Source organism: Capsicum annuum, chromosome 7 (genome assembly GCF_002878395.1).
Source record: "Capsicum annuum cultivar UCD-10X-F1 chromosome 7, UCD10Xv1.1, whole genome shotgun sequence".
Lineage (NCBI taxonomy): Eukaryota > Viridiplantae > Streptophyta > Magnoliopsida > Solanales > Solanaceae > Capsicum > Capsicum annuum.
Genome location: NC_061117.1, coordinates 43,517,581 through 43,535,146, shown reverse-complemented (window position 1 = coordinate 43,535,146; position 17,566 = coordinate 43,517,581). Strand labels below are relative to the sequence as shown.

Below are 17,566 nucleotides of genomic sequence, written 5' to 3'. Positions count from 1 at the left end.
GAGTTATTTTATCCTTCGTAAGTTGCCAATCCGTTTTCACGACCCTTATAACCTTCAAATATTGATTTTTAGGTTAATTCATAATCAGGAATGTCAATAGGTGTTATTGGACAAGTTTCGAATTTTTCAGACTTTGTTTGGAACATATTTGAAAGCTTAAACCAGTGGATCGACGTGATATCAACGTGCCGCATCACCCATCACGTCAATGAGTATTTTTTCCCAGCTCCCAGTGAAAATTCTAGTGAACCAAAGTGGACTCAATGTGGCGCGTTGGCTATTGCGTTGATGCCAACAATGTGGTGCGTCGGTCTGCGCGTCGCTAGTCCAGTTTCTAGTAATTAAAACCCGCATCCAGAGGGTTAAATGGGTATTTTCCCATCTTATATCAGCGCCAAAACATGTAATTAAGCCTTCCAAAAGGCAAAATTTATTCATTCTCTCTAGAATTTTTGAAGAACAAACCCTAGTTCATCATATTAAAGAATCCATGTTCCAAGGAAATCCATCAATCTTTAAGAATTAAAGCTTTAAGTTATGTCAAGTGTTCATCCAAGGGTTCCTTCCACCCTTGGAGTCCAAGAAGCTCGTTTAAACTTTAAGTAAATTGATTTCATGATTTCCATGATTTGGATTCAAGTGTACTCATGATAATAATGTTGATTAAGTTTCTATACCATGATTAAGTGCAAGATTTATGTAAAAACAATTATTATGTATGTAGTATCATGTGAATTCATATTAAAGCCTTGAAATTGTGATGCTCATGTGTTGATTAGTACTATGTGCATATACAATGCCTTCCAAGTGTTTGATGAGTTGTTCATGTGAATTAAATAGTGATATTACATCATATTAGCATGTATAGTAGTTTATGCCATTCAAGTGTTTGATAAAATGCCTCTAAAGATGCATTATGAACAAGTGTACGTTTCTATGCTATGCAAGGTCATATAATGCTTTACTTTCCATGCTATCGAGTCCTGGGGGTATTTAATACCCGACAATTTAGCTGCTTACCTAGAGCTAGTGTTAGTTATAGAATAATCTCAGTCATGTCACGATCAGTAGTACTCCCAGTCAGTTACAGAACTTAGGAAAAACTCAGTAGACTCAGTATCAGTCCAGTCCAGTTCAGTATCCAGTTCATACCTCAGTAAATTCAGTTATTTAAAAGAATTCAATAGTATTCTGTTAGTCAACGGAACTCAGTGAACTTAGTTTAGTTCAATTAGACATTATAATCAGTAATAATTCAGTCAAGCCTAGTATGAACTAGGAATTAGTTTAGTGTCTATTCAGTTGGGAGTAGGATTCAGCACCGAGCAAACCTAGGGATAGGAGAATTCCTGCTAGCAGAGGGTTTGACCTTAGTAGTCATCTATGCATTACAGAACTATGTAGCTACCATAGGTTGATATATCTTCCTTATATACTAGGGTTGATACATCTCGTACAAGTTTTCCTGCCAGCAAGGGTTAACGAAAGAGCTTCATATTAGAGAGGGTAAACTTATAGTTGTCTTTACCCGTGGCACGATACTGATACCGTTCCAACTAGGGTTACAGGTTGGACCCCAATCTATCCAAAAAGGGGTATGTCGATTAGATAATTACCTCCCACAGTCTCAGTTTCAGTTTCAGTCTCAGTATAGAACTCAGTTCAGTTCTACAATATTAAGACTGTCAGATACAGTCACTCAATTAAATACAGAACTCCGTACAGTTCCATAGAATCTAGACTGTCAGATACAGTCATTTAGCTACCAGTTATATAGTATCAGTAAACTCAGATATGAGTAAATCAGTAATTCAGAACTCAGTAACTAGTGTTATGATGACCTCAGTTATAGTTTATGTATTCATGCATGTACTTTCATTCAGTTATACTCTTGTTATTTAGTCAATATTGTTCATGCATATGAACCCATTCATCTTAGAATACCTCACTTAACATACTAGTACATCCAAATTACTGACACATACCTTTCTTTGTGCTATGATGTCTTATATCATAGGTTCATATGCACGGGCTCCCAATCATACTTAGTAGCCCGATCCATCAGCAGCAGATTAGTGGTGAGTTCTCATGATTTTAGGATAAATTTATTATTACAGTATTTCAGTACTCAGTTTATTTTAGTAGTCGGAGTTAGTTGGGGACTTTTCCTATCAACTCCTTGTTCAGACTGTAGAGGCTTATCAGACTAGTGTATTTCAGATAGATATATCTGTATTCAGTTTTCAATACTCAGTATTTATTTACAATTTTGAACCTAATGGCAAACTTTCGCCTAATTTCCGTATAATAAAGTATTATTATACAGTTATTGTAGAAGGTACCAGTCATGGGTTAGCTTGTGATCCCTCAAGATTATGAGCACCGTATAGCATTCGGGGTACAAACTTGGGGTGCTACAAGCTTGGTATCAGATCTAGGTTCAATAGATTCCTAAGAAGTCTGAAATTCATATCTAGTAGTGTCTTATGCATAGGTGTGTAACACACTACACTTATGGATATGAGGCTATTAGATGTTTTAGGAAAAGTTTCCCTTCTTTCAGTATTCATATCGTACGAGTAAGCATGAGCTTAAGTTAAAATCTCAGTCTAATTCATCTTTTCCTTATGCTTCCAGAACATTTATTCTAGGGACGCTAATGAAAGAAGTAATGAAAACCAGTCAACCCCTCTGCACGTTTAGGAAAATCCCCTGAATGAGCATGTTTCTCATGCTGAGTTTAGAGCTGCTCTCACAACCTTAACTCATTCAATAGTTGATCAGAACAATCAGCTAGTTGGTATCCTATCTAGGCTTATGGATCATGCTCTGCAGAGTAAGGAGGAGAGGCATAGGAAAAAGAAGAGAAAGAATTAGAGGGCCAGAACGTCTAGGCCAAAGAGTGGCCAAACCAATCCCCTTTGTCTGAAATATAGTAGAAACCACCAGGGTATCTGTAGATCTAGCAGTGATTTATGTTTCAGGTGTGGCAAGCCAGGTCATAGAGTCAGAGATTGTCACCAGTCAGGTTCCCAGGGTCAGCAAAATCATTCCAAAGCTCAGTCCGATTGCCCGAATCAGTAGGGTGCCGCTTCCAGTTCCACCAGTGGGCAACACCTAAATAGGCTTTATACACTTCAGTCCCAATAGGATCAGGAAAGTTCTCCTGACGAGGCCACTGGTATGTTACAAGTTTATCATTTGTATATTTATGCTTTACTAGATCCATGAGCTTCTTTGTATTTTGTAACTCCTGATATAGCTGTTAACATTGGAGTCAGTCCTAAAATTCTAGCAGAGCCTTTCTCAGTCTCTACCCAGTGGTTAAATCTATCATAGCTCAGTGGGTATACAGGAACTATCTGGTTATGGCATCTTAGGAAGTCACTTTAGCAAACTTAGTTGAATTAGAGATAAACACTTTTGATGTCATTATCGGCATGGATTGGCCTCATTCTTTCTATGGCTCAATCGACTGGAAAAAAAATATATCCAATTTCAGTTCCCAAATGAGCTCGTCCTAGAGTAGAGGGGTAGTACTTTAGCACTTAGGGGTTAGCTTATTTCCTACATTAGGGAAAGGAAAATGATATCTAAGGGATGTGTCTACCATATCATTCGAGTCCAGGACTCTAGATCAGGAACCCCTAATCTTGAGTCAGTATAGTAGTATGTGAATTCTCAGATGTGTTTAACGAAGATCTTCTTAGAGTTCCTCTCAAAAGACAAATCGACTTTGAAATAGACCTTCTTCCAGATACTCAGTCCATATCTATTTCTCCATATAGAATGGCTCCAGTAGAACTCAAAGAATTAAAAGAAAAGTTAAAGGATCTCCTAGATAAGGGATTCATCAGACCTAGTGTGTCCCCGTAGGGTGCACCAGTTCTATTCATGCGTAAAAAATATGGTTCTCTCAAAATATGTATAGACTACCATCAGTTAAATAAAGTCAGGATCAAGAAACAAGTATCCACTTCCCAGAATCGATGACTTGTTTGACCAACTTCAGGGTTCCAGTTACTTCTATAAGATAGACCTCAGATCAGGCTATCATCAGCTCAAAGTCAGGGAATGGAACATTCCAAAAATAGCTTTCAGAACTCGGTATGGTCACTTTGAATTCTTAGTTATGTCATTTGGTCTTACTGTAATATCCCATAATTTTCCAACTCAGTTTAGTATTCAATACACAAGAATCCCTAAGTAGATTATTGTTCTATGCATAATTTCCTAGATTTAGACCCACCATCTCATAAGAAATTTAGTTAGCTTTCCAAAAATATAAAATTTTCCCAAATCCGACACTCGGGCAAAGAGTTATGGCCATTTTAGTAAGACAGTGTACCATCTAAGCCATCAGCGCATCGCGGAGCCAACCAAAGTGACAATCGTCAAAATCTAGTGAGCCTCCGTGATCATGATGCATCGCGCCAAGGATCAAAATGGCAATGGTCCTTTTCTAGTGTTCCAACGTGATCCCACCGCATTGCGCCACCATACAATTTCCCAGTTTTCATTTTCCAATGGCTTGGCAGAATAGTGGCGCGTCGCGCTAGGGATCCAAATCGTAAAAATTGTACAAAAACCTAAAGTTGCACCCAAGGTTAAAACAGTCTTTCCCTATGATTTTAATTCATCCATATATGGAATTTAATCCCTAGCAATATTTAAACCCTTTATTATTCAGTTTTCCCCAAAATTAAAAGATAATTCTCTCTCAAGAAAACAAACTCTATCTCTAAAGAATCTAGGTCAATCCCAAGAATTTCTCTAAGAACTCTAATAAACTCTCAAATTAAGGTATGTTAGATGCTTATCCATGTATCCTTACCTTCCATGGAGCCCAAGAATCCTTTTTCAAAATACAAGATTTATGATTTATGATTTCCATATTTGAATTAGATTGAATTCATATTCATGGTGTTTTTGGAGTTTTAATTCATGATTTAGATTACAAGTTTCAAGAATTGATCCTAGTATGTGTTGAATTACATGATATTCATAATACCCTTCAAGTTGCAAGTTGATTATTGTAGCCATGTTAACGTTAAGTGTTTATGAGTTAATGAACCAAGCATGCTTCCCATGTGTTTGATACATTGTCTATGAGAATAAAATAATGCCACTATATCATGCTAACATGTATTCCCCATTCATGTACAAGTTAATGCATTACAAGTGTTTGATGAAATATCTCTATGAATGAATTATAACCAAGTGAACATTGTTATGTTATTCAAGATGATGCTTTGCTTTACTTTTCATGCTATCGAGTCCTAGGGGTATTTAATGCTCGATAATTTAGTTGTTTACCTAGATCCAGTGTCAGTGATAGGATAGTATCAGTTATTTCATAATCTGTAGTACTCTCAATCAGTTACAAAAATCAGTAGAACTTAGTCAGTTACAAAACTTAGTAAAACTCAGTAAACTCTATATCAGTCCAGTCCAGTTCAATATGATCAGATCAGTGTTATTCAATTGGGAGTAGGAACTAGTATCGAGTGAGTGTAAAGGTGATGACTTCTCTTGTCAGGTAGGCAGAGTCATTATTAGTAGTCTCGTACTACAATACTATGTAGCCAGCGTAGGATGTAAGGAGTCACCTGTCAGATTAAGGCTTGGCTACCTCCCAGGGGTCACCCATCAAATTAGGCTTGACTTTCTATTCAGGGTTACCCATTAGATAGGCTTGACGACAACAGTGTATTTACTCATGGAACGGTAGTGAAACCCTTCCAACTGGGGTTACAGGTTGGACTCCACTCAGTTTACTCAGGGGCATGTCGATTAAGTTAGAACTCCCACAGTTTTTAGTTTCAATCTCAGTCTTTAGAATAGAACTTAGTTCAGTTCTACAGAATCAAGACTATCAGATACAGTCACTCAGTCATCAGTAATCAAGATTATCAGTGATTTTAGATTATCAGTATATTCAGTTATCTAATTCAGTTCCAGTATACTCAGTTATAGTATGCCCATTATGTTCAGTAGTTACATATCCTCCATGTATGCTAATCTAGCTCTTGTATCATTCAGTTACTTATTGTTCATGCATATAAACCTATACATTCATCCTTACCTCATTTAGCATACCAGTACATTCCCATGTACTAATCACATACTCATTTCTTGCGCTATGATGTCTCATATCATGGTTCGGACGCTTAGGTTCCTAACCGCATAGAGCCAGCTCCAGTTATCAGTAACAGTTATAGTAGTGAGTCCTCATACTCCGAGGATGTTAGATTGCTTCAGTACATTCAGTGATTCATTATTTCAGTAGTCAGAGTTAGTTGGGGATTTTTCCCATCACTCTATATTCAGACAGTTAGAGACTTTTTAGACTAGAATATTTCATATAGTAGTTCAGTAGTTCAGTATTTTCTTCATTTTTAATTGTAGTATTTGAACCATATGGCATTTTAATCCATCTTTTGCATTATTACAGTATTTTTATTCAATGCTCACAGCAGGTACTAGCCATGGGTTAGCTTGTGGTCCTTCGAGGTCATAAGCACCATGTGACGACTAGGGGGTAATCCAAGGTTATTACAAACTTGGTATTAGATTCTAAGGTTTAACAGTGTCCTAGAAAGTCTGAAAGTCGCATTAAGTAGAGTCTTATGCATGGGTATGTGGCGCACCACACTTATGGGCAGGAGGCTATGAGATGTTTTAGGAAAAGTTTTCCTTTTTTCAATATTAATATCATTCGAGTGAGCATGAGCTCAAGTTAAACTATTAGTCTAATCCGTTTTTTCCTTTTGTTTATAGAATATGCCTCCCAAAAGGACTAATGAAAGAAGAATCAGAAATCAGACAGCACCTCAGCCCATTCAGGCAGATTCCCTGGATGAGCATATCTCTCATGCATAATTCAGAGTTGCATTCATTACCCTAGCCAATTTGGTCGCAACCCAGAATGAATAGCCAGCTGCTGTTCCATCCAACTCAGTGGGCAATACTACTTCAACCAAAATTTGAGACTTCACCCGAATAGATCCTCCCCTAATCTTAGGTTCTAAGTCATAAAAAGATCCACAGGAGTTCCTCGATCAGGTTCAGAAAGTCATAAATATCATGGGAATGACTTCTAGTAAAAGTGGTAAGTTAGCCGCCTATCAGCTACAAGATGTAGCCCATATGTGGTTTAAGCAGTGGATGTAGACAGGGGAACAGATATAGAGCACGTAGAGTGGAAAGAGTTTTCTACTGCTTTTCCAGATAGATTCTTTCCCTTAGAGTTATGAGAGGCCAAAGTGTTAGAATTTATAAATTCATATAGGGCAACATGAGCATGAAAGAGTATTCCCTTTAGTTTACATAATTAGCTAGATATGTTCCTCGTGTGGTATCAGACAATAGGTCCAGGATAAGTAAGTTTGTGTCTGAGATGTCAGAGAGTGTGGTTAATGAGTGCAGAACCACAATGTTAATTAAGGAGATGGACATATATAGACTAATGGTCAATGCTTAACAAATTGAAGAGCAGAAGGCTAAAGAAAAAGAGAGGGAAAAAAAGAGAGCTAGAATAGGTAGTTTCAATTTCAATCAGCCCAAGTCAAATGGTGGTAACCATTCCTAGTTTTGCCCAAAGTTTGCAGTCCCATCTCCATCCTCATCTAGTGTACCGATGACCTAGGATAGCATTAGCAATGGTCGTACTAATTCGTTTAGCAGAGAGTGTGGTAAAAACCATCAAGAAGAGTATAGGGCTGGCAGTAATATTTGTCATGGGTATAGGAAACCGAGCCATAGGCTCAAGAAGTGTCGAGTAGCTGCTCAAAGAGGTAGGGATATGCGCCATCAGGGTCAGTCTCATCAGTCACCAGTTCAGTCCAGTTTCCTAAATTAGCAGGGCTCCCCTTCCAGTGCCACCCACGGTCAGTGTCTAAGTAGATTTTATGCACTTTGGTCTCGATAGGATTAGGAAAGTCCTCCTGATGTGGTCACTAGTAAGTTACAAATCTCCCACTTATATGTTTATGCCTTATTAGATCCATGAGCTTCTCTATCTTTTGTAATTTCTTACATAGCAGTCCATTACAAGGTTAAACCCTGAAATAGTAGTAGGGTTATTGATTTAGTGACCTACGGACTTAAAACAATGACTTTAAGCTAAGGGGAAGATGGTAGTGTAGTACATGGTAGAAGACCATGCATGCTTACAGTTCCTAGTATAAGGGGTTCAAGTTTAACCTGTAGTATGAATCAAGTTCCATAAGTTCAAAAATTCCAAACTTAGATCATGCAGTTCATGATGCACGTAATCATGTTTCCCAGTATGCTCAGTTCCCATAACTCATGTTACACTCTTAATGGTCGATGAAGTTCAATTTATGTCGTGTGTTCCTCAGGCTCAATAGTGTGTCGAAGTCATTCAGTAATGCTTCAGTTAGATGGTGTCTCATATATTATCACAGTCTTCCATAAACCTCCTTAGTCCCATATTCTGTACTGTTACAAACTTGTTATTAGTTACCATCTCATATCATTCTCATGTCAGTCAGGTATTTCATTAATCAGTTTTATCCATGTAATCAAGCATCAGATATACATGTTCAGTATGTAAGCTTAGTCTATTAGACCAGTCACGTAATCATTCTTCAGTTGTGTATGTCTAGTTTAGTACGTACACTCAGTCTGTCAGTATTCTGTCAGCTTAACTAGCCACATTCGAGGATGAATATTCCCAAGGGGAGATATTGTAATACCCCATAATTTCCCAGCTCAGTTTAGTCTTCAGTACATAAGAATCCCTAAGTATAATATTTTTTCTAGGTAGAATTTCCTAGATTTAGACCCACCATCTTGTAGAAAATTCAGTCAGCTTTCCAACGATATAAAATTCACCCAAATCCGATACTCGGACGAAGATTTATGGCCATTTTAGTAAGACAGTGTACCACTTGAGCCATCAGCACATCGCGGAGCCAAACAAAATAACAATTGTCAAAATCCAGTGAGCCTCCACGATCATGACGCATCGCGCCAAGGCTCAAAATAGCAATGGTCCTTTTCCAATGTTCCAACGCTATCCCACTACATCGCGCCACCATGCAATTTCCTAGTTGTCATTTTCCAGTGGCTTGGCATGATAGTGGCACGTTGCGCCAGGGGTCTAGATCGAAAAAATTGCACAAAAACTTAAAGTTGTGCCTAAGGTTAAAACAAACTTTCCCAATGATTTTAATTTGTCCAGATATGGGATTTAATCTCTAAAAATGTTTAAAACCTTCATTATTCATTGTTTCCTAAAATCAAAAGATAATTCTCTCTCAAGAAAACAAACCCGAGCTCTCAAGAATCAAGGTCAATCCCAAGAATTTCTCCAAGAAACTCTCAAATTAAGGTATGTTAGATGTTCATCCATGGACCCTTACCTTCCATGGAGTTCAAGAATCCTTTTTCAAAATACAAGATTTATGATTTATGATTTTCATGTTTGAATTAGATTGAATTCATGTTCATGGTGTTGTTTGAGTTTTAATCCATGATTTAGATTACAAGTTCCAAGAATTGATCCTAGTATGTGCTGAATTATATGATATTCATGATAAACCCTTCAAGTTGCAAGTTGATTATTGTAGCCATGTTAACCTTAAGTGTTTATGATTTAATGAACCAAGCATGTTTCCCATGTGTTTGATAAATTGTCTATGAGAATGAAATAATGCCATTATGGCATACTAACATGTATTCCCCATTCATGTACAAGTTAATGCATTACAAGTATGTGATGAAATGTCTCTATGAATGAATTATGACCAAGTGAACATTGTTATGTTATTCAAGATGATGCTTTGCTTTACTTTTCATGCTATCGAGTCCTGAGGGTATTTAATACCTGATAATTTAGTTGTTTACTTAGAGCCAGTATTAGTGACAGGATACTACCAGTCATGTCATGATCAGTTATAGTCTCAGTCAGTTATAGAACTCAGTAGAACTCATTCAGTTATAGAACTTAGGAAAACTCAGTAAACTCTATATCAATCCAGTCTAGTTTAGTATGATCAGATCAGTGTCATTCAGTTGGGAGTAGGAACTAGCGCCGAGAAACTGTAGAGGTGACAACTTCTCCTGTCAGGCAGGCAGATTTGTTAGTAGTAGTATCAAACTATGGAACTATGTAGCCAACGTAGGATGTGAGGAGTCACCCATCAGATTAAGGCTTGGCTACCTCCCAGGGGTCACCCATCAGATTAGGCATGACTCCCTGTTCAGAGTTACCCATCATATAGGCTTGACAACAGTAGTGTATTTACCCATGGTATAGTACTGGCACCCTTCCTATTAGAGTTACAGGTTGGTCCCCACTCAGTTTACTCAAGGGCATGTCAGTTAAGTGAGAACTCTCACAGTTTTCAATTTTACTCTCAATCTTCAGAATAAACTCAGTTCAGTTTTACAAAATTAGGACTATCAAATACAGTCACTCAGTCATTAGTAATCAAGATTATGATTTTAAATTATCAGTATGTTCATTTATCAGTTATCAGATTTAGTTTTAATATACTCAGTTGTAGTATGCACATTATGTTTAGTGGTTACAGATTCTCCATGTATGCTAATCCAGCTCTTGCATATTATTTAGTTATTTATTTTTCATGAATATAAACCCATGCATTTAGCCTTACCTTATTTAGCATACCAGTACATTCCCACGTACTGATCACATACTCGTTCTTGCGATATGATATCTCATATCATAGGTTCGGACACTCAGGTTCCTGACTGCATATAGCCAACTCCAGTTATCAGCAGTTATTATAGTGGTGAATTCTCATACTCTGAGGATATTAGATTACCTTAGTATATTCAGTAGTTCATTATTTTAATAGTCAGAGTTAGTTGGGGACTTGTCCCATCAACTCCATATTGAGATAGTTAGAGGCTTTTTAGACTAGAGTATTTCAAACAGTTGTTCAGTATTTTAGTATTTTATTTAGTTTTGATTATAGTATTTTGAACCTTATGGTATTTCAGTCCATCTTACATATTATTATAGTATTTTTATTCAGTGCTCACAACAGTTATCATCCATGGGTTAGCTTATGGTCCTTCGAGGTCATAAGGACCATATGATGATTAAGGGGTAGTCCCGGGTCATTACTCTTACTAATGTCCCAGCAGCTTTCATGGACTTGATGAACCATGTGTTCAAGAAGTACTTGGACATGTTCGTCATAGTCTTCATAGATGACATTTTTGTCTATTCCCATAGCGAGAATGATCATGCAGATCATCTCAGAATCGTATTCTAGACTCTCAAAACCCATCAGTTTTCATGAAATCTACTCATGTCTTACATATCAGCTCTATGATCATATACTATACTCATGCACGTTAGCAATCATGCACACTTACAGTTTCTAGTATAAGGAGTTCCAGTTCACTCAGTGTTACGAATCATGTTCCATGAATATAGAAACTCCAGAATTAGGTCATGCAGCTCATGACTCAGTACCCATGTCATGCTGTATAGTATGCTCAGTTTCCATGACCCATGCTACATTCCTAGCAATCGGCTAAATTCAGATTTCTTCATGTATATCCTCAGTTTAGATCTTTTGATAAATCCATGGTGTTGATATTCTCTTCCTCAGACCTTAGTTAAGTGTCGAGTTTGGTATAACATTCATGCATATATCAAGTCCTCATGTTTTAACCCTTCAGTGGTCTCTCCTTACAAAATGATGTAGTGGTGAGTAGTTGCTTAGAATGGAGAGAGTAAATATTTACTGTTAAGAAAAGATGATTGAATGCTAGTTTTACATGAGGCTGTAGGTATAAAGATCAGCTTAAATTTCATGTTGATTTTTAAGTGGCTAAATGTATTTCGGAGATTTGAGTAGGCTTAAATATAGTGGGAGAATTCGGTCCAGTAACTCAGTTCAGTTTCAGACTTTCTTGACCATAGTGTATAGTTATTAGTTATTCAGTTATCAGTATCTCAATACCTCAGTGTACAGTCTATTTCAGAGTCATGTTATACGCTTGGTTTTTCCTTCTCAAATAATACAATTTTCATGAATTCATGCTCAGTTATCTCATGTTACCCAGTCAGTCCTTACCTTGTATGCATGATACTCTACAGTTCCAGTCCAATTATTTAGACTAAGTACAGTTCAATATTATATGACCAACTATTCAACTATCAGCCATTCAGATAATCAGATAAGTTAGTAGGTTTATGCACTCATGCTCAACACCCATGTGAACATATTCAGTAGTCTCAGCTGATGTGCTGTACTAAGGTGGTGAGTATAGTTGAGAGAGTATTCAAGGGATAAGTCTAAGCTTGAAAATTTATAGTCGCAGTGCATAAGGCTTAGTCACATCATCTTAGATGATGTTTCGTAGGCCCCGACTCATATTATATAGTTTTAGCCAGGATGTGATTTCTTATTCAGCATTTTATGTAGCCATGCCAAGACTTCTTGCTCCCTAAAGCCACTAGAACTCTATAGAAAGAGTGTCAATGAAAGGCTCAAGTCGAATATAAGTTCTCAGCATGAGTTAGTTCGTAAAACCAGTAATTTAGTTTAGCAGTCAGGTGAATAATGTTCACATGGTTGGGTTTCCCATCCTTCCATCTAGCCGCACTATCTGAAGTCTCATGAATGTAACTATTCCAAGATCGAGCAACCATGTGGTTGTGAGTTCAGCTCAGTTAAGGTGTCATGCCTCAGTTTGAGAACCCCGATATGCAGTCACAATTCCATTCGTAGGTTCCCTATTTATTATCTCAATTTTTCCTTAGTATCTCAGCCAAGTCAACATTCTTCAGGGGACATAATGTCCCAAGGGGGAGATGCACTATAATCCCCAAGCTTTTATGACCTAAACCTTCCATATTCTCTTCGCATACCAAATCCAATTTTAAGTTGTAGGTACTCATAGGTGGAACCTCAAGTTCCAATCTCAGACGTAAGCCATGTATCAGGGGCTCAGTTTTGTTCATGATATTCAGTTCTTGTATCATGTTTTAGGGTCAGTTATGTTCTCATGTTCCCATTCATGCATAGTCAGTTATCCTTCAGGTTGAACCATATAAATTTCTTCTTCTAAATCGCCATTTAAGAAAACTATTTTTACATCCATTTGGTGGATAAAAAACTTATGAATTGATGCCAAAGCAATTAATATTTGAATAGAAGAAATTCTTGTTACTAGTGCGAATGTATCAAAATAATCAATATTTTACTTTTGAGAAAATCCTTTAGCTACTAACCGGGCTTTATATTTATCTATAGATCTATCCGGATTAAGTTTCTTTTTGAAAATCCATTTACAACCAATCGATTTTGCACCAGGAGGTAAGTCAGTTAAAACCTATGTATTATTTTTCATAATTGAATCAAGTTCATTTTTTATTGCCTCTTTCCAAAATTTAGCATCAGAAGAAGATACAACTTCAAAATAATTTGATGGTTCATTATCAATAAAAAAATTCTGAAAATCATTTCCATAAGAAAAATATCCTTTTCTAGGCCTTTTACTCCTTAGTTCCTCAATATTAGAGGTAGATTCATTTTCTCTTTCAATAGGTGCATGAGAGATTTTATCACATAGTGGAAAAAAATGTTCAAAGAACTCAACATTCTTTGTCTCAATTATAGTATTACTATCAAGTACATCACTTTTCAATACAAGAAATCTATATGCAACACTATGTTTAGGATATCTAATAAGCATGAAATTAGCAGATTTAGAAGCAATTTTCCTCTTTTTTGGTTCAGGAAGAACTTTAGCAAGAAAACCCACACTTTTAAATATTTCAAATTAGGTGTATAACCTTTTCACAATTCATAAGGGATTTTACCATTTCTTTTTATGAGTAATTCTATTTTGTATATGACTTGTAGATAAAATAGCTTCACCCCACAAATAATCAAGTGCATTAGAGCTAACTAACATAGAGTTCATCATTTATTTCAAAGTCCTATTTTTTCTTTTAGCTACATTAGAATCAGGCAGAGTTATTTCATGAATAATACATTCTTTTTCATAAAAAGCATTTAAAGTTACATATTCTCTACCTCTATCAGATCTAATTCTCTTCATTTTTCTACTAAGCTGATTTTCAACTTCAAATTTATAAGATACAAAAGTATCAAATGCATCATCTTTATTTCTAAGCAAATAAAACTTAATAAATCTATAGAAATCATCAATAAAAGTCACATAATATATTTTACCACCTCTAGTCATAGTTTGTTTTAAGGGAAAAGGATACCACGTATCACCTTTGAAAAAATAATGATCAATAATGGCCCACGTTTCACGTGTTGGACAAAAGTAACATTTCGGATGATTTAATTGTCATTTATTAGCCCTTTATTTTAATAAGGCACGCGCTAAAGGTGAAAGTTTCTCAGTTGTCCTTTTTGCCTAAAAAAAGCATTAACTAATACCTATAGTTACCTTTTTCGAGTGCTCTTTCAGAATAGGGTTTTTCAATGTTTGTAGTGATGAAAATCAAGAAAAAGGTTAATATTGATACGAAATTAGCTGGTAAAGATGTAAGATATGATCCTAATTTTGTTGTTAGTGATAATGATTTTGAAGATTTAATAAATCGTGATGTTCAATTAAAGAATTTGAAGAATATTCATGCTACTCCGAGTTGAGTTACTAGGTCTCAAGGTAAATTAGTAGGTCATCCATCAATGGCGAAACAAAAGAAATCAGCTAAAAAAAAGCACATACAAATGTGAGTGATGATTCAAATCTTGTTGTTATTCGCAAAAAAATAGAAAAAATAGTGATTCAAAAAATGATGAAGATGATGGTAAGTCATCTAAAGAAAAGGAGAAGATATGTGTGAATGATGAAGGAGATACTATAGTTCCTCCCAAAAAAATGAAAAAAAAGAAATCGATCATCAAATGATGCTCAATCATCCAAAAAGAAAAGTAAAAAAGCTCCTTGGAAGAGAAAAATACCCAAATTAACTGATTTTGAGGTACATTGTTTGTGCTTGCTTTGTATTAATTATGTCTGATAGATGTTCACTTTTTATGTAGAATTTCTGTATGCTTGAAATATGTGTGTTATTGTTGTATATAATATGTGTCATCGTTGTATATGAAAAATATTGGTAGTGATTTTTGTGAAATTTAGTGTAAAGTAGTTTTATAACTATTTGTGTATCAGTATTGTATAACAACTGTGTATAGTTTGAACATTTAGATTGTAACTATATAAAATTTGAAACACTGTTGCAATGAATACTGTATGCGTAATATATGTAGCTTTTTGAAATATTTATACCTAAACATACACTTACTTATTGCAAGTTTGGGATTTGTTTCTTGGTCCATCTGATCATTATAAGTGTCAGCTCAGCATGCACACAAACTTTGGTATTGTGACTGCCTTGAAATCTAAGTTGGACAAAAAGCAACTTGATTTATTTAAGAATAGTTGATTTGGGTATTTCTTATCTTTTTCAAGTTTTCTTTCTCAAAATCAACTTATCCATGGAATATTGCTTAGGGAATTTATTTGTGAGAGAGATGATAAAATCTGGATTAAAGTGAATAACACTAGGTTACTGTTCGGCTTACAAGAGTTTGCTACAATTAGCAACATAAATGTACTGGCTATTACAATAATGAGTTTGTTGCTACTAAAGAAAGTAAGCTGATGGAGTTGTATTTTCCAGGAAAGTTCAATGTCACAAAGCTTGATTTAAAAGGGTGTTTCATGGACAAAAAGTGGCGATGTGATGAAGATGCTTTACAAATTTCTATTTTGTTCTTCATTCATTCCTTTCTTTTTTCCATCACGTATAGTGATGTTATAACTAAGAATAATTTCTTATTGGCTGAATCTGGGAACTATGAAACATTTCCTTGGGGAAAATTATGTTTTCATCTAATGTTGAAGTCAATGAAGTCTAAGGTTTATTAGCGAAAAACTATGTATCGTTGTGCTGGTTTGCCTCTTGCATTTCAGTGTTGGTTTTATGAGTGTTGTCCTTATGCAGATGGCCATCTTGCTGACCGAGTGGGCGATGGTGTGCCACGTATACTGAAATCATTTGTAAAGTATAGACCAACATATAAAGAGATCAAGCCTGCATTTTTTTATATTAGGAAAGAGCAGGTATATTGTTGTTTAAAATGTAATTTATATATGTTTTGTTAAATTGTTATGTGTTTCTTAAATGTCAAGTGTTGTTTTGTATGTGTAGGTTGTGTTGCGTAGCATTACGCTGACAGTTCTTGAAAAAATAATCCTTCAATTACCTCATTTCAAATCCGTGGATGCAGTTGTGCACTTTATTGATTTGCCTAGCACCGGTAAACAAGATTGTAGTCATTCGAGCTCAGATAATGAATTGGAACTCTTGAGAAGTGATGTTAAAGTGGCATATCGAAGGTTTTTATTAATATTTGTATGTTTTTGCTAAATGATGTTTTAAATTTTTCCTTTTATGTTTAGTTAACGGAAAAGGTTTCCTCGATGGAGAAGTTTATGAAATCCTCATTTGAATTGATTTTTTCGAGCTCTAGATATAAAGAATGAACCCAAGGTATTCTTTTCCTGAATTTTTCCTATTTTCTTAACAAACCTTATATACACTATTGTAATTATTTTATAGAGTTTTTTGTATAGGTTGGTACATCAATTAGTGATAACAATGGTGATAACTCAAATGAAAAAGATGATGAGACACCTAATGTTGGTGGTATGGGTGATGATCAAGTTGATGATCCAACTTATGTGGGACAACAAAATGTTGTTCCACTGGAAGTGGATCATAGAAGTGACAATTTGATTGATGATATAGGGAAAAAAATAGATTATGTAGGTAGCGATGTATTTGATCTTTGGCAGAAGACGTTGGAGAGAAATTTAACTTTGTAGGTGATTATGTAGTTGGTCATGTTGTTGTTGATTCTATGGCTGAAACTTTGAAAGATGGTTCATGGAAGAATTTTCCAAATTTTGATATTTTGAAGTTCACACAAAGCTCCGGTGAAAATAAGGATATAGGGGAGGGTGGAAATAGTCAGGTTGATAGTGATTGGTCTAATTTTAGTAATTTTGAAGTGTCTCAGTTTACTCAACCTTTTCATGATCAAAAAATACAGAAAGAAGGTGATGTGGCAGTGCTTAGCCAGATGAGCTTGACTGGTCAAAAATTCCAGACGCTAAAATTTTTAAGTTCACTCAACCCGATAAGAGTATTGCAACAATTGATACAACTGATTTAGTATATGATAATGTTAGAAAGGTTGATGCAACTTCAAGTGATCATGTTAAAGATATTGAGGAAAATATCATGGCTGCGTCTGTTATGTTGGGTGAAACACCTGTTATTGCTCGCCGATTACGTAAGCCAGCGATAGTATGTGAATTGCCTTTTTTGTCAAAATTTGATTCTGGTTGTCGCAAAGTTAAAGGTCAATCATCCAAGCGTGTAGAGAATGCTAATCCAAGTAACCGCGTCTTGCCTATAAAGCATCCTTTTATGAAGAGTATTACGGAGCAAATTGATGATTTGAAAGTGGCATTACAGTTTAATGGGTTTGTTGCAAGATCA

At 35.8% G+C, this 17,566-nt stretch overlaps 1 protein-coding gene across 1 annotated transcript; it reads left to right on the top strand.

Moving 5' to 3' along the window:
- The first annotated feature begins 1,183 nt into the window (after positions 1-1,183).
- Positions 1,184-16,664, top strand: LOC124885572. The gene is made up of 3 exons (XM_047393505.1): positions 1,184-2,078; positions 16,004-16,122; positions 16,211-16,664. Exons 1-3 carry the CDS (start codon positions 2,024-2,026, stop codon positions 16,427-16,429), a joined length of 393 nt encoding a protein of 130 aa, XP_047249461.1. The 5' UTR covers positions 1,184-2,023; the 3' UTR covers positions 16,430-16,664.
- Positions 16,665-17,566: the final 902 nt, after the last annotated feature.